The sequence below is a fragment of the Eretmochelys imbricata genome, chromosome 9 (genome assembly GCF_965152235.1).
Source record: "Eretmochelys imbricata isolate rEreImb1 chromosome 9, rEreImb1.hap1, whole genome shotgun sequence".
NCBI lineage: Eukaryota > Metazoa > Chordata > Testudines > Cheloniidae > Eretmochelys > Eretmochelys imbricata.
In genome coordinates this window covers 96,200,276-96,225,584 of record NC_135580.1, presented here as the reverse complement: position 1 = coordinate 96,225,584, position 25,309 = coordinate 96,200,276, and the positions used below count along the sequence as shown (strand labels likewise).

General features: G+C 44.1%; 1 protein-coding gene across 1 annotated transcript; it reads left to right on the top strand.

Annotated features, from left to right (window-relative positions):
• The first annotated feature begins 462 nt into the window (after positions 1-462).
• F9 (coagulation factor IX) lies at positions 463-24,575 on the top strand. Its single transcript, XM_077826598.1, has 8 exons — positions 463-529; positions 3,422-3,585; positions 4,532-4,556; positions 6,969-7,082; positions 10,066-10,194; positions 15,530-15,735; positions 19,482-19,599; positions 24,031-24,575. The coding sequence occupies exons 1-8, from the start codon at positions 463-465 to the stop codon at positions 24,573-24,575; spliced, it is 1,368 nt and encodes a 455-aa protein (XP_077682724.1).
• Positions 24,576-25,309: the final 734 nt, after the last annotated feature.

Genomic DNA, 25,309 nt, shown 5'->3' with positions numbered 1-25,309 from the left:
CCCCTGGCCAGGCTGGAAGCCGGAGCTGGGCTGTGGTAAGAGTCTCCAAGGGAGCCTGGGCCACTGTAGGGAGCCCTGGACCCTCCACCTGTCCTGGGCAACCCCTTGGGCACTGGCTCTGTAGGTCCATGCATGAATTTGCCACTGGTTCTAGAACTTGGGATCTGTGGCTATTTCTTTTACATGGGCAACAGCAAATATAAACCCACCTAACCCGGCCCACGATGTTTCTTGGGGTTTGAAACTATGCAATAGGTTTATCCTATGCAAAGTTGGGGTGGTTGCTCCTCCTTTCACATCTAAGCTACCATTTCAGAGAATCCTCGTCAAATGAACATTTGGGGACCTTAAATTAAAGGGTTACCCGAAGTAAGCAAACAAGAGCCTGTACTTTGGAACTATTGCTCCAGCTTCTCTATACTTGCACAATTCATTAGCGAAAGGATTGCTTGGTACACGAAAATGGCAAAAACCTCTCTCATGATCATAACTGGTCTTTTGGGATCTCTTCTCAGTGCCGAATGTACAGGTTGGTTCATTTTAAACCTAGCAAGTCCTCTGCTTTTTAGTTGCTCTCATAGATCGGATTACGTTTCTGTCCTCTGATAAGGAATAAATCATTTACCAGCAACAAAGTTCACATAGTAAGACTGCTGAATTTTACAAGTTCTCTGTTTAAAAATATGTTTGCTCTTAAGAATAAAAAAAAATAGGGGTTTTATGGTGATAAGATTAACTGCTTTGCTGCTTTTTATTTAAAGAATGGGACTTTTCTGATACTTATTTTATAACTATTCATTTCAAGGACTTGCTCTAGATTCAGCCATTTTAATACAAATAAAACAATAGGAGGAAAAAATATTTACAAGTTAGCGCCTGTGTCTTTTACTGTGTATTGGAATCCCAGAACAAATTGTCCAGTAGACCGACCAATAAATACATGACATGGTCCTTGGATTTGCTACTGTGAAGATTGTTTAAATGCCAAATTCGGGCTGAATTCAAATGCAGTATTTTAAACTAAGCTCATGAGCGTGCAAGAGAACAGTTTGGCCAAAGAGCAGACATTTCTCATAGAAATGAGGCTGATACACCAACTATCACACCATTTGTTGCCTAGCTTTCCTCATGTCCAGGGGCATGATCCTGCATTAAGGGAATCAAAGGCAGTTTTACCATTTACCTCAGTGGAAGCAGGACCCAGTCCTACATAGGAAGGATACCACGCCCCCTCAGGTGGGATTATGAGGTTGTATCCATGTTTGTGCTGTGTTGTGGGGGGTGGAAGGGACTATATATCGGTGCAGAGTACTATATTGTTATTTCACTTCAAACCAGACAGCCTGTCCTAGCTGGGAAGATAAAATATTCTTTCTAGTGTGCTTACTCACTGATTAGAGCTGAGAGCCTAAAGCACAGTATTGCGATCAGTTTTGTCTCTGAGCCCATGGAGCTGAACATGTCTTGGACTGCACTGGACTGGACCCTTTGCACAGGTCAAATGCAAAATGGCAGGCCCCAAAAGCACATTCACCACTAAAAGAGGTGGATTGTTTTCAAAGGGTAAGGTGGTAGAACCATCTTTACTCATATGGATGCTGCTACAGGTGATCTGTTGACAGTGATCACCTTTGCATTTTAAGTGTGAACTGGTCAATGGTCAAAACTTCAAGGAAGAGAAAGGAAATCAAGTTTTGATCCCTCCCCCAAACACAAACCAAACTATTGCCATTGGACAATTTTTATTAATAGTCACAAGTCTCTATCAGACCTGTTTTCCAGGAAATATAATGTTTTACTCCATTAAGACTTTGGGCAAGGTAGTTCTATTAAGATCAAGCTTTTAATTCTCACGGCACCATTGTTGCCTTTGCTAATTGAAAGCAAGTGTCAGCACAAGGAATACAGAATGGTAGACTTGTTTTGCAGTCGTTTAAACTGTTATAAAAACAGTTGGCAGTCAGAATAATCACTTGCAGATAGAGTTCCATCTGAAGGGCCAAATTCCTGCCTTCAGTTACAGAGGGTAAGTGCAGAATGGTAATTCCAATGAACTCAAACGGGGTCAAAGTATAAATCTGGAGTAAGGGCTTTATTGAAGTCAGTGCGAGTTTCTCAGATGACTTCAAGGGGCATTTAATTAGGCACTAAGTGAGAGCAGAAACTAGCCTTCTAAAAGCAAACAGAGATTCTGTCTGGCAGTTACTAGTCCTCACAAGTTCCCTTTCTAGTCATAGAATATCAGGGTTGGAAGGGACCACAGGAGATCATCTAGTCCAACCCCTTGCTGAAAGCAGGACCAATCCCCTATTTTTTGCCCCCAATCCCTAAATGGCCTCCTCAAGGATTGAATTCACAACCCTGGGTTTAGCAGGCCAATGTTCAAACCCCTGAGCTATCCCTTCTCTCTGTCACCAACTCTCAAGTGGCCAATGGAATTTACTCCCATTCACTCGGAAATTTGTTATAGTATAAACCTTATATGAACAAGAAGCTACATAATACTGTTTCACAAACGTAATGACCAACTTTAACCCCAAGCAGAACTGACAGCGCCATCTAGTGACCATGAGAGGCTTTGATTGAGAGGCTTTCACTGTAAGCCTGCTAGTCATAAGAAAGGGCCTTGAAAATCTGGCTGTAAAGTAGGTGACCAAGATGTTTCTCTGTTTTAATAAGCAGATCTGCTCACACTCAGAACAGTGCTTGCGGTGTGAGGTGAAACAAAGCTCACTGGTTCCTAGAACATTGGAGAAATTAGTCAGGAACACTGAAACTTTGATAAAATATTGCCCACACAAGGCTGCCATTAATAAAGTCTTCAATGGGGAATTTATCTGCCATAGGGTAGCCCCACAGGATGAGTTATTGGGATCTGGTTCAGCAAAGACTAAATAGAACAATAATTTTAAGCTGTGTTAGTTCTGGAAAAAATGTAAACAATGTTTTAAAAGTGAAAACAAATAGTAATCCTCTCCTTTTGATTTTCTTCTAGGACAAAATTCACCCCTCTGCAGGGGGCCTGCATAAAGCTTGTGCAGTACTTACCTCTCACTTAAGCCTTTAGCCTCTGCACTGGGGTAAAATTAAACTCAACAAGCATTTTCAGGCTTGGTCTACACAAAGGTTTTGTACCAGCATAACTATTTTGGTTATGGGTGTGGGTTTTTTATTGATATAGTCATAGGATTACAGCTTCTAGTGTGGACACAGTTATGTGTATACAGGTACCCTCCGGAATAAGGTATACTAGAATTTTACTATGCTTGTGCAATACGCTCATAGCCATGGTACCTAGGTGGTGAAAACACAGGAGTGGAAAACATGGTGTTTGAGAACACAGCACTTAAACATGACAGTTAAAACACTGAGGGGAATGTGCCATCTGTAACTATGGTCTATGGGGTTTTTTTAATTGCAGTTTTTATCAAAAACGAACAAGCAAGCTCAATTTTGCGCAGGCAGAAGAGATATAATTCAAATAGACTGGAAGAGTTTGTTCCAGGGAACCTCGAGAGAGAATGTAAGGAAGAAAAATGCAGTTTTGAAGAAGCGCGAGAAGTCTTTGAAAACACGGAAAAAACAGTGAGTGTCGTCATGGCAGAATGACACCAGACCCACCATTATGAACTCACTGGGGGAGAGATGGGAGGGAGACAATCATGGAAATTGCATGTGCAGTATAATTGTCTGTGTACTGCTGTATTGCTCTCCCAGCAGATATCGGGGCGATTGAAGTCCTCCATGAGAACCAGGGCCTGTGATCTAGTAACTTCTGTTAGTTGCCTGAAGAAAGCCTCGTCCATCTCAGCCCCCTGCTCTGGTGGCCTACAGCAGACTCCCACCACGATATCACCCTTGTTGCTCACACTTCTAAACTTAATCCAGAGATTCTCAGGGAACTGGGATTATTTAGTCTGCGGAAGAGAAGAATGAGGGGGGATTTGACAGCTGCTTTCAACTACCTGAAAGGGGGTTCCAAAGAGGATGTATCTAGGCTGTTCTCAGTGGTAGCAGATGACAGAATGAGGAGTAATGGTCTCAAGTTGCAGTGGAGGAGATTTAGGTTGGATATTAGGAAAAACTTTTTCACTAGAAGGGTGGTGAAACACTGGAATGCGTTACCTAGGCAGGTGGTAGAATCTCCTTCCTTAGAGGTTTTTAAGGTCAAGCTTGACAAAGCCCTGGCTGGGATGATTTAATTGGGGATTGGTCCTGCTTTGAGCAGGGGGTTGGACTAGATGACCTCCTGAGGTCCCTTCCAACCCTGATATTCGATGATTCTATGAAAAAGCCTCTTTTCCCCAAAGGGTGCAATGGACCAGCATAGCACCTATGCTCATGCGAGTCTCACATAAGCACTTATGTCTGTGCTGACCCACTTTGTGAAAAGGATTTTAACCCTAAAAACTTTCTATTTGGATCCTTTACCTAAAGTTTTGGGGGCTTTTCTTCATGCTAGTTCTGTAATTTAATTTTCAAATTAAATATCAAGAGAAATTATTCATGTTATTGTCTATTTGTTTTGCAGATGGAGTTTTGGAAAGGGTATATTGGTAAGAGATTTGCTTCCTCCACATTCATACATAAAAACCATAAGGTCATCCTGTATTCACCTTTCAGTAGTTGCCTATAAGTAATGGGAGGTACAGGTATTAATTGAAAGAATATTTCCCATTTAATGGAATATGTTCTACAGTAGAGCTAGTCAAAGTGAGGCATAATGAATAATACATCCCTCCAGTTTAGTGCTTTTCCCTGTTCTGGTTGTAGATAATTCACAGCATTGGTTTTTATCAGTTTATTCATTATTGCATTTATTCAATCAGCTTGTGTGAACAAGTTTCACTGTATGAGTTCCCACAGACCACTTGCTGTTTGTCATGTGTGATTGGTCATGTAAATCATGTAGAATGTTTCAGCTCCTATGGAAAAATGAAACGTTAAGGTCTGAGAACAAATGGCCAGTAGCAAATGCCCTGTTTGCATGCAAATATGGCTCTTCCTATGAATGGCCCCTCTGTAAACATGTGTGTGAGCACATCATGTTTGCTTGGAAACAGTGTATTAAAGACAGCTATAAATGTGACCAACGCAGATAGCTGTTTGGAATTCAAACCAATGCTCACAAACAGTTGTTTTGCATCTCCTGTCCAACTCTGCTTCACACTTACAATCTGTCTCTTCACTCCTTGGTCCCTAACCTCAACTACCCCACACACCCACAAAAAAACATTCAATGAACACTAAATATATGAAACTAAGGATGTTTCAGCAAATGAAGTGCTTCGTAGATTGGCTGAACACAAAGAACAGTTCACATGAGTCGGTCCAGACTATTCAATAAAATAGTTACATTTGCATTTTAAAATTGTCCCCTGAAAAAACAGTCATCATGAAACTGAGATACTGTATTTTGTTTTTCTATGGTTGAAACTAATGAGCCCTGCCAAAAAAAAAAAAATCTTATCTTGTCCTTTTATCAGTGTGCGTGTTTTACTTGTTTAGCTCACGAGCTGCTCGTACCAGTCTCCGTGCTGCGTGGATGACATTCACGCCCATGCAGAAACTCTAGACCTATGCACCACTTAAACCCTATTTGAGAGCTTAAGTGATGCATAGGCCTAACTCTCTGCACAGCGGTGAATGTGGCCGTAAGAGGCCATCTTCTGCACCACACAAGCAACCTTTTGACAGTTTCCAAGATTTGAGTCCTAATTCTCTGCTGCCCTGTGCTTTGTGTCTGCACTGGTGTAAGTGGCAAGTGGGTGCAAAACTCTACCATGTTGTTGAGGTAAAGTTTTACACTGACTTGCAGCAGTATAAGGGGCTCCACTGAGAGAGAAAAAAATCCAGTCCCTGGCCTGCAAGCTGGTCGTTCTGTAATTTGTTGTATTTTGCCCCGTGTTTGCATTGGAACAAGGGGGAAGGAGAGAGAGGATAAAAAAAAAAGCATTAACAGGTGAATTTGCTGGTGTAACATGAATGTGTCAGGGCACTCTTCACTTCCCCTTCCCTTTTGGCTTTGCTCTGTCTTTTAAGAGTTTATTTCCTTAAGATTCAGCATCACTGATCCAGTTGCCAAGTCCCTGGGAGTTTATTGCAAATTTTCTGATAATCGGTGTTTTCCTTAGAGCCCCAGCTCCTGGATTCACAGGAATACATGAAAAGAAAAGGAGGACTTGTGGCACCTTAGAGACTAACAAATTTATTTGAGCATAAGCTTTCATGAGCTACAGCTCACTTCATCAGATGTAGCTCATGAAAGCTTATGCTCAAATAAATTTGTTAGTCTCTAAGGTGCCACAAGGCATCCTTTTCTTTTTGCGGATACAGACTAACACGGCTGCTACTCTGAAACCTGTCATCAGGAAAACATGAGAATCTCAGCTTTCATTTGTTTTAAGAAGTCTGTTTCTAGCCCTCACAGTTATGGAGAAAAGCTTGAGCCCTAAAGTTCAGGGTCTTACAGTAAAGGCTCAAAACCAGGTGGCCACACCACAGTCTTCTTCAATGAAGGATGAGAACTTTAAAAAAACAAAAACCTAATTTGGAGACAGCTGGCTCTGCATGTTCTCAAGGAAATCCACCTCCTAACTCCAACTTTCTAAGCTCGATCAGAAATAGGACCAGACTGATCTCACACTAGTGAGAACCGACAGAGAACAACTGAAGTCAGGGGAATTAACACACCAAAAGACTATAGTGAGGTTAGGTTTGATGCCAAAATCAGGCCTTTGTGCATAATGCAGCTGCAGAGGTCACCACGGGATTGCTGCTCTGTCAATTTGTTTTGCAATTGTTTTCCAGAATCTAAATTTTCCCTTAAAAAGAAGTTTTCAGGTCCAAGCTTAACTTAACATTCTTTATCCTGAGCCTGGTAGGGTGGGGGAAACACTCATTGTTGAGTAGCAAAGGTGATGAATACCCTTGTCTGCTAATTAATTGATCTTGTTTTCATTTCCAAGATGGAGACCAGTGTAATCCAAATCCGTGTAAAAATGGAGCCCGTTGCGCAGATGATGTCGGTTCCTATGTGTGTTGGTGTCTGGCAGGGTACGAAGGAAGGAACTGTGAGCTAGGTATGTACCAAGGGGCCAGATTCTCTGCTGCCCTGCACCATACATAGTCACTTAGACCTGGGCAAAATGGATGTGAATAACTTCCATTCTGATTGGCTGGTTTTTATACCCTCTTTGCACTGCTGTAAGTGACTGCGCAACACGCAGGTGTAACCCATTGGTGAGTGTGTTACAGGTCTCTCCTTCGGGGCCCAATCCACAGAGGAGATGCTACCCTCCCAACCCCAGCTAGTAAGGACTGATTATTTAGCTCATGCTAAAGCAACTTCTACTTCTTGCTATGGTGTCCCCTGGTTTCAACCTTGGTGTTAGCCAAGGTAGCAGCCATCACATATTATAAATGAGAATCAGATTCACAGCCTGCTCAGTAATGTCATGTCTCCCAACGCAAATATTTAATCAGGAACCTCCTTTCTCTCCCTATTACAAGCCCTTCCTGTATGGATTATATTAGTCAGGGCTATTTAACACCACAGCTGAAATCCTGAGCCTAATGAAGAGAATACGATATTTTTTCCATTGACTTTAATGAGGCCAGGATTTCACCCCATGGTTCCATTCAACTTTCTAGGGAGATAGAAAGGAATGGGGCCTGATTCAAAACCCACAGAAATCAAATTAGAGTTTTCCCATTGACTTCAGCGGGAGCAGGATCAGAGCTACCGTGCTGGTGGGTTGAGTATTGCCCAACTGGTTCATGCACAGCCCACAGGGCCCTTTTTAACAATGAGCTCTCAACACATTGAAATGAGCAATGATCAACTACACACACACAATATGATTCCAAAGACAAACAAAATGCAAATACTTTCCTGAAGGGCTCAGGAGATTATGAAAATAGAACCACTAATGGTTTAAAGAGCTAGGATCTCACTGTCTCATTGTTCCTGTCCATCCTCTGATCTAGTATAGCCAGCGTAATGAACGAGCACCAAGAAGAGATTCTGTTTCTACTTGTGTTTTTACTCTGGCAGGGAAGAGGTGCGGGTCTGGAAGAGTGTTTTAAATTTGCAGCAAATATAAAATGGTCTCAAGCCACTGCAGTCTTCTGGTGGATGGGAGACTGGGACTAAAATAGCAATTGAAATGAAGTGACTTTGTAAAAATAGTAAACAATCACGTAAGCATGACGACAGGAATGGATGTGTCCTTGAGGAGTGGGAGGGAAGTTAATCTACTGTGAAGTTATTTGAAAACTCACTGAGAATTAAAAGCAAGTCTATTGACTTGTCACTTTCGACACCTGGAGGATGAGATTCCAGAAAGAAAGAGAAAAGCAAAGAGGAGCGTGCATCAAAAATGTTCACAACAAAATATGAGTGTAACGGGAATGCCCCTGGGTTGGTCATCAGCAGTGGGGATCGAACCTGGGACCTCTGGATCTTCATGCATGAGCCTATACTACTTGAGCTAAAAGACTCAACTCTCTTGGCTACCTCTGTAGCAGGCTCATCCATCTGCACTTGGCCAAGCCTCCACTTGAGGGGAAACAGAACGTCACCTCAAGTTGTCATGTCCTACAAAGACTCCTCCTGGCTGAGGAAGTGTGTCCCAAGCTCCAGACGCTTCCTAGTTCAATTTCCTATCCAGACCACCACCTAGTGTGGGGTCAGTGGCAGAGGCTGAAGCTGGGGGCTGACTCTTTTTGCTTAGACAGCAGAGATGCGTGCAACAAGATATACTGCCAAGGACCCACCCAGAGGCATCAGCATTACACAAGGTTCCACTATAAGCTCCAAGATTAGTTTCACCGAAAGCTGGGCTCAGGCTTGTGAGCTTTTTGTGTCCGTCAGGGAGGATTTAGGCTTTGTGTCAAGGGTAATCTGTGGTTTTACTTCAGTTATGATGCAAAACCTGGCAGTTTAAACTGACGTTTGCTTTGAGTTTCTGGGTTCAAGCCAATCTGAAATCAGCGTTCTAGCCCAAGGTTTACACTGCACACTTTGACCTGGCATCTGGTCACCTGAATCCAAACTGAAGAAAGGGGGAGGAGGAGCATGGTGGGGAAGCCACGTGACCTGTAGCCAAATATTTGTACAAACCCTTCCAAGTGGAGCTGCCAAGTCCCTGAGAGCTTCAAAATGCTGCGTGGCCTCATTCTCTCTGAAGTCATTGTTTGTCAGAAGGAGGCTGCCCTAGTGGACTCTGCTCCCTCTCCATACTGCAAAGCAGATCTCTGAAACCAGTCTCCTTGATAGCTGGCTAGGAGGTGCAGGGCAGGCCGCAGGTCCAGTGGATCGGCAATGAGAACCAAGTCCACCAGCCAAAACATTCTCCAGCAGAGAGAGAAATGAGGGGACCCACAGATGCTACCACTTCACCATGACTTTCCACAATACATTTTCCAACCAGTTTCATCCAGTTAAAGCTCAGATATTTGCCGTTTTGAGGAGATTGGCTTTAACCCAGGGTCGTCAATAGGCGGACCGCTGGCCAAATCCAGACTGCCAGATGTTATTGAACTGACCCTGAAATTTTTTTATTTACTTATTAATTACTATTATTATTTTCTCTGGAGTCTGGACCTTGACTATACCTTGGCCAAGAAATTTGGACCTTGACAAAAAATAATTGACTGCCCATGCTTTAACCTCTTGGTCTCACATAAGCTGTACATGTATTCCTTGGAGAAGTGCATGAGTTAGATACAATGGTTGAGGTTTTCAAGGAAGATGAAGGGATTTAGCCATGCTTTCAGATTAAATGGGTTTTTTAACTCCGGTTCCTTTAACACACAACAGGCACAAATTTCTGTCTGTACCGCATCCTGATCAGTGCTTTCATTGGAAGAAGGGAAGATGCAAATTTGCTTCTGCCATGCAACAGTTTGGGTTGTTTATATGCTGGTGTCTAAAGGCCTGATCTTGAGAAGTGTTAACCACCCATTACTTCTGGGCTAGGTCCTAAATAAACAGCTCAGTGACATGCTTTGCATTTATTGCACTTTTAAAGTGTCTTAAGGGTTTGGTTTAATTTCTTTCAGATTCAACCTGTGCTACTAAGAATGGAGGATGCAAGCATTTTTGCAACAATGACCCACCCCACAAAGTTGTTTGCTCCTGTGCACCTGGCTATAAACTGAATGGAGATGGAAAATCCTGTGACCCTGCAGGTCAAGTTCTAAAATGATTTAAAGATTTGGGATGAGATTTCAAAAGCTTCTTAGAGCATTTAGGCACAGAGTGTCATTGAAATTAATGCATCTAAATCCCCTTGGTGGCTTTGGAACTCTCAGCCTGGTTGTTTCATAAAGCATGTTATGAAATGTGTAGTGTAGCAGGTTAGCAATAACCGTGGACATTTTGTTGCAGATAAGGGCCACACGTGCAGCTGGTGGCATAAACTCCTTCCCCAAACAAGACATAGAAAAAATAGGGCCACACTAAGTCCATCATTCTGCAGAGCAGGAATGGGATGCTTAAGAGTAGACATTGGGACCACTGCTTGTTTCAGGTGGCCAGAGACCCATCTATAGGTCATGTCTACTTTTCCTGTCAATGGACCAGTATGACCCCCTTACAACATTCTAAATGGAGCCCCCCAACTTTCTAGCCATGTGCCCAGCTTCTCTCATGCCCACAGGCATGCATGTCATATGAGTTCTTTCAAGGAAGAGCTATTATACTGTTGAACCCACATTCTTCATATTTGGGATGCTGTGGGCTTTTTGATTACAGTAGACAGGATGGAGAAAGTCTACATCCAGTCAGAATGGGCTACAGCCTACAGATGGTACAGAACAGGGCTAGATCCCATCTTTGAACGTCATGGGAGGTTGTCCTACAAGTTATTTGAGAAGTCTTCACTGGAGACATGCTAAGCTGGTGCTGCTTTTGGGTGCTATTTCTATTCCACCACTTGGTAGTAAGAAAAAGACATGCAGTTGATGCTAAAATATGCAGCCTAAATCTATTGTTTAGGAGGTTAAAAAAAAATCTTTAAAAGGAAATACATGGATTTTCATGGTTGCAACTTTAGAAGGAAGCTTTACTTTAAAAAAAATAATGAAACAACTTTATCTTGTTACGTGTCCCCAATTTGATATATTACTAGCTGTGCATATAAAGTAAGTGAGAAGTAAGTGGTCATAGAAAAGAACCGTTAACTCTGTCTGCAATGTGGTTGCAGTTATGTTGGGCACAGGATATTCGAGAGACAAGCTGTGTGAGGTCATATCTTTTATTGGATCAATTTCTCTTGGTGAAAGAGACAAACTTTCGAGCTACACAGAGCTGAAGAAGAGCTCTATGTGGCTCCAAAGCTTGTCTCTTTCACCAAGAGAAATTGATCCAATAAAAGATATGATCTCATATAAAGTAAGTGAGATGTGGCTCTTAAAAATAACAGTTAACGGTCTGCATTTAAAGTACTTAGAAATGGAAACTTGTTTTTAAAAACTCTAAAATGCATTTACTAATCCATCAACAGCTTTTTAATAGTCTTCTCACCTTCATCGATTGTAAAATATTTACCTATACATGTATAATTTCCATGCTGTTCTAGCTCAGACACATGCTATATTTATATTGCACTGTAGTTAGTTGCTATAGAAATGTCAGTTATAATAAGCAAGCACAGTGGGAGAAATCTCTCTCTATAAATGTGCAACAGGAGAGTTGATTTTCTTGGTTTCTAATTCTGATGTTCCGAACCCCCCCGTCGGCTTTCCCAAACTCTCTGATACCTTTTTATATGTTTGATTTATTGCAACGTGCCTACCATGAATCTCTCAGGCACAAGTACAGCCATCATTTTGGGAAGCAAGCTGAACACCACAGAAAATAAGCAGCTTCCTTCTTGTGCATCACTATTAGTGATAGAGGTTTTGCGGAACAAAATCAGCCATTTCCCTGTGGCCCTATTGTTTTCAAGCTGATTTGCACAGGTACAGCTGATAGGAACTTTGCTAAAAGAATTCTGACTCTGATGCAAAAGATGGAATAGAACCTGTAACTGGGAATTATGTGAATTGTTTGGTAGAGTGGAAGACAGGAACAGTGAAGCGCAAACAGGAGCGAGAAGTAGTAAGCAATTACTTTCATCACAAAAGTAACCAGGTTTGATTGACACAAACAGGGGCAGATCTGTTGGGTAAGAAATGTCACATTTCCATGACTGCTTTACTGAGTAGAACCAGAGTCCAATGTCATCTGGTTTGAAGGGATCTGGCACTATAGGGCACAATTAATCTCCCTTCCCCGCATCTACTAAGGCTCTCAAAATTATTCAGAATGTGGAGATCATCTCCAGAGAGAGATTGTCCCCTAGGCATGTCCCCTCCTATTTGAGATTCCCCACCATCTCTCTGGCAGCAACAATTGCTGGGTGTCAGGACTCCTAGCAGTTAGCTAGTAAGCCAGGTTAAGAGTATAAGCTGCCATTGCTCCAGGAATGACTGGGTTGGAAGGGGGAGCAGGCAGAACCAGCTAGACACAGAGGAATCAGAGTGGCGATCTCTGGGAAGCATGATTGCATGTGGCCACCACCATGGGTCGGTGGTGTAAGTGAAATGCTTGTAGGCTTCCCATTCACAGTATGGTCCACAGTCTTGGACTGTGAGGCGGGGTTCATTGGAAAGCTTCATAGCAGGCAGGGGATAGGGTTGTCAGGTGTCCGATTTTCGACCGGAACAGCCGGTTGAAAAAGGACCCTGGCGGCTCTGGTCAACACCGCTGACCGGGCCGTTAAAAGTCCGGTCGGCAGTGCAGCGTGGCTAAGGCAGGCTCCCTGCCTGCTGTGGTTCTGCATGATTCCCGGAAGCAGCAACATGTCCCCCCTCCGGCTTCTATGTGTAGGGGCAGCCAAGCGGCTCTGTACGCTGCCCACGCCCCAAGCACCAGCTCCACAGCTCCCATTGGCCAGGAACCACAGCCAGTGAGAGCTGCGGGGGTGGTGCCTGCGGACTAGGGCAGCTCACAGAGCTGCCTGGCTGTGCCTCTGCATAGGAGCCAGAGGAGGGACATGCCGCTGCTTCCGGGAGCTGCTTGAGATAAGTGCCTCCTGGCGCCTTCACCCCTGACCCCAACCCTGATCCCCCGCCTGCCCTCCAAACCCCTCAATACCAGAGCCCCCTTCTGCATCCTAAACCCCTCATCCCCAGCCCCACCTTAGAGCCCTCACCCCCAGCGCGCCAACCCCCTACCCCAGCCCTGATCCCCCTACTGCCCTCCAAACCCCTTGGCCCCAGCCCCGAGAACTCTCTGACACCCAAACTCCTCATCCCCAGCACCACCCGAGTCTGCACCCCCAGCCCAAACCCCTCACACACACCCCACACCCCAACCCCCCGCCCCAGCCCAGAGCCACCTGCTCCCCACTGCAGTCTGAAACTCTTAGCCCCAGCCTGGAGCCCCCCCCCGGTACTCACACACCCTGAACCTCTCATTTCTGATCCCATCCTGTGACATCCTTTCCATGCAACACAACTCCAAGCCCCTAGAAGTCTCTTACTAAAACTGCTGGTTAGGTGGCAAGGACTTAGGCTGTACATAGAATCATAGAATAATCAGGGTTGGAAGGGACCTCAGGAGGTCATCTAGTCCAACCCCCTGCTCAAAGCAGGACCAATCCCCAACTAAATCATCCCAGCCAGGGCTTTGTCAAGCCTGACCTTAAAAATATCTAAGGAAGGAGATTCCACCACCTCCCTAGGTAACGCATTCCAGTGTTTCACCACCCTCCTAGTGAAAAAGTTTTTCCTAATATCCAACCTAAACCCCCCCCACTGCAACTTGAGACCATTACTCCTTGTTCTGTCATCAGCTACCACTGAGAACAGTCTAGATCCATCCTCTTTGGAACCCCCTTTCAGGTAGCTGAAAGCAGCTATCAAATCCCCCCTCATTCTTCTCTTCCGCAGACTGAACAATCCCAGTTCCCTCAGCCTCTCCTCATAACTCATGTGTTCCAGTCCCCTAATCATTTTTGTTGCCCTTCGCTGGATTCCCTCCAATTTCTTCACATCCTTCTTGTAGTGTGGGGCCCAAAACTGGACACAGTACTCCAGATGAGGCCTCACCAATGTCAAATAGAGGGGAATGATCACATCCCTCGATCTGCTGGCAATGCCCCTACTTATACATCCCAAAATGCAATTGGCCTTCTTGGCAACAAGGGCACACTGTTGACTCATATCCAGCTTCTCGTCCACTGTAACCCCTAGGTCCTTTTCTGCAGAACTACTGCCGAGCCATTCGGTCCCTAGTCTGTAGTGGTGCATTGGATTTTTCCGTCCTAAATGCAGGACTCTGCACTTGTCCTTGTTGAACTTCATCAGATTTCTTTTGGCCCAATCCTCCAGTTTGTCTAGGTCCCTCTGTATCCTATCCCTACCCTCCAGCATATTTACCTCTTCTCCCAGTTTAGTGTCATCTGCAAACTTGCTGAGGGTGCAATCCACACCATCCTCCAGATCATTTATGAAGATATTGAACAAAACCGGCCCCAGGACCGACCCTTGGGGCACTCCGCTTGATACCGGCTGCCAACTAGACATGGAGCCATTGATCACTACCCGTTGAGCCCGACAATCTAGACAACTTTCTGCCCACCTTATAGTGCATTCATCCAGCCCATACTTCTTTAACTTGCTGGCAAGAATACTGTGAGAGACCATGTTAAAAGCTTTGCTAAAGTCAAGGAACAACACGTCCACTGCTTTCCCTTCATCCACAGAGCCAGTTATCTCATCATAGAAGGCAATTAGATTAGTCAGGCATGACTTGCCCTTGGTGAATCCATGCTGACTGTTCCTGATCACTTTCCTCTCCTCTAAGTGCTTCAGAATTGATTCCTTGAGGACCTGCTCCATGATTTTTCCAGGGACTGAGGTGAGGCTGACTGGCCTATAGTTCCCAGGATCCTCCTTCTTCCCTTTTTTAAAGATGGACACTACATTAGCCTTTTTACATTACAGCAGAGTTATGCCATGTGAGGCCCTTATTCAGCCAGATACGTGAGCACATACTAACTTTAACCATGTAAGTAGACCCCCTTAGGTCAATTGAAATATTCTGATCCTAAAGTTAGGCATATGCCAGTACCATGCTGAATAAAGACCTGAGTTAATCGTATCCACATGTGCACATACACACAGGGTTGTTGGTTTTTCCTTTTTAAAGTCCTCAAAATTGATTTCTAAAACCTGGGAAAGCTTTGTGCTTGCACTACCAAAGGCTTATCGCTTGGAGCTCCTATTCCTGACCTTCGGATGGAGTTTATTGTTGTGTTTATTTGACTATTAGAGCTACTTACATCACCATCAATTAATTCAAACATAAACATGAACCACTTGAATCAGCCCACTCCCCTAGAGCTCCTTTATCATCCTGCCGGTGAGATGTGTGAAACATTTATCTCCAGTTTTGCCACTTCATTGGTAATAACACTTAATATGATGCATGGCCAGCTGAAGTGCTGCTTTATGAATCTGTACATTCTTTTCACAGTGCCATTTCCATGTGGGAGGATTACAGCTCCCGAAGCCAAAAGCAAGTACACCCGGGCCATGAATACCTTTGACAAGTGGAACTACAATTCTACCGATGATCATGACGAAGCAACAGACAACACCACTCAAATCACACCCATCATTAAGCAAGTTACACGAGTCGTTGGTGGAGTGGAAAGCAGGAAAGGTGAAGTTCCTTGGCAGGTACTGGATGTTCTGTTCCTGTTTGTTATCCTGCTAAACTTGATTGCTCTCATGTCATTTTGTACACAGCAGCATTTCTCCTGTATATTCTTTGATGCACTTAAAATCTCAGAGTCTTTTGGCCCATGTACATTATCTATGCTGTAGCAACATACTTTGCCCAGTTCAGAGCCATATTGGCAACATGCTAGGAGACAGAGTGACTGCATCTTTGTCCAAACAGGACAATCCAACCAGATTTGGCTGCTGGCAGAATAGTACATGAGCGCACCAAGCACTTCACTGCAAGCAGTCGAAGGGGAAGACTTCTGTGATCAAGCAAAACTTATGGGGACATGTTGACATTTTGGGACACAACTTCACAGTGAAGAAAGGAGAGAGCCAGGTTTTAATACTTCAGACTAAACTGTGGGCTGCTTTTCATGATATTTGCAAAAAGTAAAGGAGTACTTGTGGCACCTTAGAGACTAACCAATTTATTTGAGCATGAGCTTTCGTGAGCCACAGCTCACTGAATGAATCAGAATTTACAGTTAAAGGTTCTGATCCTGCAGATGGACCCATGTGGGCAGACTTCTGCACCCAGGCAGAAACCCACTGATTTGAGGGGGCTCCAGAAGGGTCTGCCAACACTTGCAAGATTAGGTCTTAGATTTGGGTCAGGGACTTCATTTTGCCTGGCAAGTGCCAGGCACACATATGGCATCATATAAATAATTGCTATGTTCCTTGCTCACACTCTTACCATGGAACACCTATATGAGTACACAGATTGGGCCAGAGCCTCAGCGGATGTAAGTCAGTGTACTTCCACTGGCTTCAATGAAGCTATGATAATTTACATAAACAGGAAAACTGGTCCTATATATATTTGAAGGAGTCTCGTCTACTCCATCTGCTCATTCCTCACCTGAAGTCACAAACGGATATTGTGACATCACAGCCATCTCCATCCAAACCAACAGGGATGTAATAAAACAGAGATATTGTGATGTCTGGAGCAGGGAAATGCAAATAAAACTCCACCCATCGACTGCTATGTAAGCAGTTGTAAAAACGAGGAGCAGCAGAAGAGAGGTGCAGAAGAAATTGTTACTAAATGGAACCTATTTCAAAGTCTTCCACAGTTATCCTGGCTTAGATGAGGTGGATGTATCCAGCGATGGCTGAGAAAGTTAAACAGTGAACTAATAAAATTAGTATGAGGGACAATCTTTTAATAACTTGAGCCCCAGCACGGCTGGTAATGGGGATTGTAAGACCAATGAATAGATGCTGCACAAACTGGGATATAAAATTTTCACTCAGACAGATCAAGTGGAGGTATTTCAATCCTGTCTCAAACAGAGGGAAAATGACATTCTTCAGCAGGTGTTTCTAGGAAGCCGAGTAGTGAAAAGGGAGCTCAGTAAGAGGCAGAGAGAGCTTTGCTGAAGAAGCCAAGAAGCGAAAGGGGGTTAAGTTAGAAGGTCAGCAGCTGGCAGAAGTGACCGTTTGCCTTACATCTTAAGGATGACAGCAAAACAGTTGTGTTTATGTGAACATAGATGGTCACACACAAGTTGACGCTAGGTTCTTCTATGACTCCAAAACTGACAGACGTCAGGGCCCCAAAATTGACATCAAAAATCAACATTTAGGTGCATCAGGGGAAAAAAGAGATCCATCGTCTCCAGGAATGACAAAGCTTGCAGTCTTGCTCGGACTACCAGCCCCGAGATGCTCAAAGCCCTGCGTTCTCTGGCTCCATATGTTGCATGGTGATGATACACCACTATACAATGACTCATCTCAATTGACATAAAATCATATATAGGAGACACGATGGTAGGATACACATTTAAAAAGAGTGAAGGGGAAACCACACAAGACTGGAAAAACCCCTTCAAATTCCAATGCTTAGCCAACTCTTGAGAGGCCTTTACCAAGCCACGCAACTCTCCTGCTGCCCTAAACATGGGTGCCTCCCCGTTTCCAGTTTGTATCCCCATCATATGGGGAAGTAGCTAGTAGACCTGCTACCGTGTAAGAGTTGGCAATGGTCAGAAGCTCTGCTGCCTCCTGCAGTGTGTTTGAGTGGCCCAGTACTCCATTTGGGTTTTTTCCAAGCTATCTCCCGCTTCTGTGTCCCCTTTCCATTCTCCTTGGGGCATTCTTCCCCACACTCTCACGTGTGGAGTCACCTTCTGGATCCACCTATTTTTCTCCCCCTTTGTCTCTCTCCTCCACTTCTTCCCACCCCCCCATGCTTTCTCTGGTCCATATTCTCTTCTCTCCACCACCCCTACATGTTTCTGTGCAGAGTTCTTGTTGAGGAATGGTTTCTAAAGAGTGAACAAATCACCCCATGCAGGAAGATAGCTGGAGAGCACAAGAAAGGCAGCCCTCCTGACAGCTGAACGAGAGGCTTCTAGTAGCTGCAATGGATAACTTCAGGCAGAAAACCCTACACCCAGGCCAGTCTACCTGAGACAGACAAGGACACAGGGAAAAGATAGCCCAGAACTACTAACAACATGCACCACTATACCAGCTCTGGGCAAGAATTTATGGTGCTGTAAGTTCTGTGGTGGACGGGCACAAACAGCCTGATTAATGTTAGAGAAGGCCTTTAACGTCACTTGAAATCTAAGACATTGCTAATGGACATGGGCCCAAGACACAGAATTCAGACCTTCATCTAAACTGTCTCAGATCTTGGAAACAGTTGGATCTGGAGATTAGCTTGGGCCACATCTCAAATCAGTAGCAAATACTTTTTTAAAATTATGTTGATACTTTCGCAGCCTGATATTTAAGTAGCTGGGTTAGTGTTGTAATTTTCAATCTATAGCTGCCCTCCGGTGGCCAGGTACCTTCAAGTCTACAACTGAATTACTTAGAGTTCTCTCTTGCCAAAATAAAACATGGTTGGAATAACAGGGGCACTTATCTTTCATCTGTACAAATAGATACTGTGCTTTATTAACAGAGAGCTGCGAGGTACAAAGTATTGATCTTTAATTGCAGAGCAGATCCTGTTTGGTGCAAACCTCTTGTAGTATGTAGGCTTGCGTCTCTTAGTTATGAGTATTGATCTCTCATGCTTAAAATTCTGCTTCTCAGAGCTAAAGAGGCAGCAGGTACACTTACAGGAGGAAGCTGATATCTAGTAGCAATCATGTGGTATTTAAGGAACATGGTTGGGAAATCCCTCTTCTAAATTAATTGTGCCTAGTAAATTTGCATATTTAATTTGAAATTAAGTTTTGGAATGTAAAACATGTAGGCCTGTATCCCCTGGCTACCACAGGAGCAGCACTTAGTGTCTTAATATAGCAGAGGATCTGGTCCATTGCCACTATTCTCACCAGTGTCCAATATAACCTGTTCACGAGTCTGTCTGGAATGACGAGTTGAACTTCATGTTGTGTCAGATTGGTTTCCCCTTGTCATGACCTAGCCAGAGGAGGAATGGGAGATGATATTTAGCCATTGATAAGGTTGTCTTGTGAAATGTGGTCAAACCAGCAGGACTGGACAGGAATACCTCAAGAAGGGAGGAAGGACACTCAGGAACTCATCAGAAATTGCCTTCTTGCATGAGGAAAAGTGGGTAGTTGCTTTCACAGTGTCAATTTTGCATGTACCACTTAGCAGTGGCTGTTCCTTACCCCTTGTCCACTCCCTTAATATACCTATGATGTTTGATTTCCCTTCATTACTGGTTCGTGTGGCACCCAAGGCTTGGATTTCTCTTTCCGTAGGTTCATTTACAGAACAGTAATGGAGTAGGATTCTGCGGGGGGTCTATTGTCAATGAAAAATGGATCGTAACAGCAGCGCACTGCATTGTGCCTGGCGCACAGATTACTGTTGTGGCAGGTAAGCAAAAGGAGGTCTGAATGCATTAGTGGATATTCAGTTAGGTATGCTAAATAAAATTGGTGCTATCCAGTTTATGAACATGTTTATCATGGCAAAGCTTCCCCTAAGATCCACCCCACACACAAGTCTAGTTATGCCACTAGACCTGTGCCTGACACCCATGTTCCAGGGGGGTGGGTTTGTTACGTTGATGGGACAACATGGTTTTTTGGCAGGTAGGGAACAAGGTTTGTGTTACAGCCTGATAGTCACATTATCCCACTCCAGCTGTACATACAAACTGTATTAGAACATGGATGCCTCTCTCCAGGCCAGACAACTGTGCCATGGTACCGCTAGAGTTGTAATGTAGCGGGCTTTAAGGTGTCCACTGACTGTAGAAAACAAAAGATGTAGGGCCAGGTCCTTAGCTAGTATAAATTGGCTTAGCTCCATTAAAAAGTCAACTGACTTCAGTGGAGCTATACCAGCTTACACCAACTGAAAATCTGGCCCATAGTAAATTAGAAGAGGTAAGTTCAGATGGCTTTAATATTGTCTCCAGGATCATGGCTCCCAACAACAAGAGCCTAAAAGGGAGGAGTTTATGGGTCTCTGTTTAGTGGAGCAAAAATCCATAAAACCACCACTCAGAATATGACAAGGAGCAGTCTCCCCTCAGAAGCCTTAGCTGACACAAAACGTGAAATACCTTATAAATAGATCCACATCCGAGCCGCAAAAGTGCTCCGCAGATATCCTCGTTTGTGGCTATAAAGCGGATATCCGCAGATTTGCGGGGCTCTGCTTATAAGAGCATCTCTGGCTTTCCCTAATATGGGACTATCGGTGGCAGTGTGCCGCACAGCTCCAAATACATGGACCAACTAGTGTCTCGCTTGTGGCTAAAAACTGCATTTCTGGTTCCATTCTTGTCAGGCTTTAAGCTTTCATAAAAATAACGGTTCACCCAAAACGTCACACGGATCTGAGACTTAATTAAGGGATCAGCAGAAGCAGAAATGGATCCTGTAAGACTGAAATTCTGTAAAAAGTAGAAACTATGGACTGAAGTAGAGAACTGAACTTCCATGCACAACAACGTCCCTGTGAGGTGTAGACAGGCGCCAGGAAGCCAAAACTGACACATCCACAAAATGACTTCATTGCATCTTTACCAATGCTATTTCCGATCTCAACCCCCTGTTCCCATCGCCCTCCCCCCCCCCAGCTTTTATTGATTGCCTGTGGGAAATCTGAAGATAATTCAACGCAGGGCCCCGTAACTAAGGCAAGGGTAAAAAGCTGATGGTTCACAGGTGTGACACAAGTCAGTTTCCTCAAGTTGTTTATGAAGTGTGTATTTCATATTATAATTGCTGAGCACATGGGACACAAATCTAGTTAGTAGCAGCCGCCAATAACAACAGATTCAATTGAAACGTGCAACACACCCAGAATAAAAGTTAGGTGATCTGGGTATATTTATAACTGTCACTTAAATTGGACCAACTCAGACATTAAGAGTGGGATTGTCAAAAAGGCTTAAGAGACTAAGGAGCACAAGTCCCATCAATGAGAATGGCTCAAGGCACTTATTGGATTTTGATCCACCACTTACTTTTGCTCTCTTGGCCCTTGATTCTGCCTGGGTGGACCCCTGGGACTGATTTCAGCAGAACTCCATACCAGTACAGGGTGCGTCTGGGCCTGCACAGGATCAGGGTCTACAGAAGGTTGAGCGCCACATTTTCTACCATTTACTTTCAACCAGTTTTGCCTCCATGAAAGTTCAAAAGGGTGATAGAGCATATCTGTTAAACTGCGAGTACACAACTTCCGCTCTTTATACAGCGGAAACGCTTCACGCTAGAAGGGCCCTTTTTTTCGCTTGGAAATGGGTCTGTTTCTGGGTTTGCATTTTGTAGCAAGTTCATCCATTTCTAGTTTCATCACAGAAATTTCACACCCCTCCGATTGGGATACAGGAGGATTGTTCGGCAGCACAGCTGGGTTTTACTAGAGTAGATTTGATGGACAGGCACCAAGGAAAGAGGGGGAAAGATCGGGGGTTGCCGGTTTTCACAGTGACTTTGGAATATATGCCAAACATCATGCATATCGCACTTGCCCCTCCATCCATGCCAAACACCTAGCTTTAGTTGTAGCACAATAGCGCCCCCCACTTGAAATATTTAGCAAACAAAAATAAAGGCATTAAAATTACCCCCACAAATTCCATATAGGGCATATGTTTAGCCTGTCCCCCAACAATTATGCGGCAATACCAATAAGAAAAAAACCCCCTCAAAGTCTCCCCCATGTGTGTCTTATTTTTACAGTTTAGTAATGTCATCTGAAAAGAAATCCCTACTCCTTCATTTATCTCTCATATCCTAATGCACTGAAAACACACACACACGGAGCGTGGCCCAGGAGCAGTGTAGTGAGCAAAGCTGCCATAGTGGCCCTCGTCAGATAACATTCACATGAACGCAGACAGCTAACTGATGATAGGACTTCAGGCTCTCTCTGCACGTTCAGCAGGAAGCCAGTACACCATTAAAACCAGAAGCACTGTGACTACGCTTGACAGGCCAGCTCAGATCCTGCAGATTGCAGCGAAGCTCCTAGGAAGATTGAGGCAGAGGCAAAACATGCCCGACCCACTTTGGGCCACAAATAAAGAGAAGCGGGTTGTTTGTGACAAGCTGTTGATCAGGGCTCAGGATTCCCCTCCATCCCATCCTAGTTACCTGCAGATTTAGGATGTTGGTCAGAGCAGGGGGGAGGGGGGAGTGATTCTGCTGCTGGTTTCCTTGCAGAGCTAGTTAGCAAGCTACTTGGGCAGGTAGACTTTCCTTTGGGTGGGAAAGGACTTCTCTGACTGCCGCCAGACAAATCTTAATGCTGTGCAGACTCAAAACACCTGAAGTCTTGACAAATTCCCCCTTTTTGTCTAGAAAAATCTTTTAAGGAAGGGAATAGCCTGCCAACAAATCAGCTGCAATAGCCCTAAACAGCAAACTCCCTGCTGCTGATGTTTATCCTCAGCAGAGGAAAGTGTAGGAAGCTGCGGGAGGGGGATCTGCCGGAGCTGGGAAAGATTGGCTTTGGAACAGAGACTTTGTATCTACTTGCTTTGTAGGGCCTAATATTCCAGTTGCTGGCAACAACTACCTGCATCTCACTCTATGGGGTTGCGGTCCTTCTGGCAAAGATACAGAATGTTTGCAGGTTGCTGTTGGTCTGAAGTATTGTTTGCTAGTAAGGGATCTGTTTTAAAAGATAATATTCTTGGTTCCAGAGACTTTGTAATATCCCAGGACAACACTCCCCCTTACAACTCTGCAAAGAATCGCCCAACTTCTGTTATCCCAAACACTGCAAAACTTTGATCACCACCACCTATTTTCAAAGGAAATGTTTGGGCTACGAGGCCAGGGTTAGCCTCAACTGTTTGGGTGGGTTGGTTGGTTGGTTGTTTTTTTAAACACAGTACTATTGGATCTTTAGCTGGGCAGCCACTGTCTCTGGGCCGATGCATCATTCAACGTAGTCAGCTAAACTTGATGTATGTGTAACCCACTGGTGTGTGTGTTGCAGGTTCCCCTCTGTGTTGCTCCGCAAAGGATATGAGTTGTTAGAGCCCTCAGCTATAGAGCATTAACTCGGACAACCATAGCAGCTCATGTTGTCCCTGGTCTGTCACCTCAAGAGGGTGGTCATTGCATCAGGCACCTCTAGAGCTAAAAGTATGAACTGCTGCAGCTTGAAGTAAAGAGCCAAGACTCTGGATTTGGGGACTGTAGCAATTCATCTTCTCCCTGGGTTGGCACAGCGGGGAGCCCATAGCACACACTCATCAATGGGTTGCATTTGCACCGTAAGGGACATAGCTCATAACCTGCTCCTGCAGCACTGGACTCTGTCACATAGCATAAGGAAACTACTCATGAGCTATCACTGGTATTTGGTTTCCTACTCCTTGTAGGGCAGACACTGATCCTGCTTCCAATGAAGTCAATTTCAAAAGGGGGCAGGATCAGGCCCTAGCTGAGGAAATAATCACACACTTTGGCCTCAGTTCTGCAGCTGGCAAGTTTTTGCCTATGTCTCCCTTTGCAGGATCAGGGCCTTAGTCAGATCTGTTAATAGATTGCATTGGCACAAACACACAGCAACAAAGAGATTATACAGCGGCAGGCAGAGTGAACCTTGTCTCATCCAACAGACGGCACATCTAATATCTCCTTGTAGTGCGGCGCACTATCAGCAAGGGTCTGAGCCAATTCCCAGTGTGGGATTTGAACTTATGACATTTTGGCTCCCAGCTGATCCTTAGTGACACTAGACGTATCAGTTGCATGTAGTTCCTAACGCTGAGAGTGTATTTAGTCACCCACAGGTTGCTTGTAATTGTAAACAGCTTGACATTTCTTTCACCAGGTGAACACAACACGGAAGTCAGTGACGGTACCGAGCAGTATAGCCAAGTGGTGAAAATCCTTACGCATCACACCTATAATGCCAGCAAAAACAAGCATGAGAATGACATAGCACTGTTAGAGCTTGGGACCCCGCTGGAGTTCAACAGCTACGTCACCCCCATTTGCATTGCCAGCAGGGAATTCACCAACAGCCTCCTCAAGTATGGAACTGGCACCGTGAGTGGCTGGGGGAGCCAGCTGTTCCGGGGAAGGGTGGCCACAGTCCTACAGGTTCTGAAAGTCCCATTTGTTGACCGTGCAACATGCATGAAAAGCAGCACGTTTTCTATCTTACATAATATGTTCTGTGCGGGTTACCATTCAGAGGCTAAAGATACATGTGAAGGGGACAGCGGGGGCCCTCATACTTCAGAAATAGAAGGTACCTGGTTTCTAACTGGAATAACCAGCTGGGGGGAAGAGTGTGCACTGAAGGGCAAATATGGTATCTACACCAGAGTATCAAAGTACACCAAGTGGATAAAAGATAAAACAAGTGGTTAATCAACAGAGCTAAAGCTTTCTATTGCTTTTCTGTGGGTTGCCTGATTAAGAGTTGTTGGAGAATGTAAAACAAAAAAAAACAAAAAACAAACCCTAATTTGTTTTTTCTTAAAATTTTGCATTTTAATAAACAATTTTAATAGAACCAATTTTTCTCTTTGAAGATAAATATTTACGCAGGGGGTTCAGAGTGCATGTGGTTAAAAAGGAAAAAAATGCATTCATTGTAAATGGCCAAATTCTACCTTCATTCTTGAGCATACCTCTACCTTTGAAGTCACTGTCGCGTGTTTGTAGCAGAGGACAGAATTTGAGTTGAAGGATACAATACTGTGAGCTTTTGCAGCGACTGAAAAAATATCGCATTACCTTGTCTGCCAACAATCTCAAGGGTCTGGAAGTTTTAATGTCAACCAGTGCAAGTATTGTTATGATCAGTAGGAAATTCTTGAGATTTATTAACATGTAACACTGGTTCTCATGATGTAAAATAACCTGAAAGCACAGACCTATTAAAAACTCACATGGAAGTAGCTGCAGGATTTGTGATACTGATTTCTGCCAAGACTTGATTCTAGGTTATGAAAAGATAATTGTTTGGCATCTATCTCCATAACTTAACATTCATTGTATTATTCAGAGTTAATTAGAACTAGCAACCAGATCCTCTGCTAGTGTAAATTGATGTCACTCCATTGACTTCAATGGAGCTATGCATATTTACATCATCAGAA

Bases quoted from the DNA above. Each gene is read 5' to 3' on its own strand.
- F9 (XM_077826598.1), top strand. From the start codon at position 463: ATGGCAAAAACCTCTCTCATGATCATAACTGGTCTTTTGGGATCTCTT. The intron at 530-3,421 runs GTTGGTTCATTT...TTTTAATTGCAG, and splicing joins TCTCAGTGCCGAATGTACAG to TTTTTATCAAAAACGAACAA. The intron at 15,736-19,481 runs GTACTGGATGTT...CTCTTTCCGTAG, and splicing joins AAGGTGAAGTTCCTTGGCAG to GTTCATTTACAGAACAGTAA.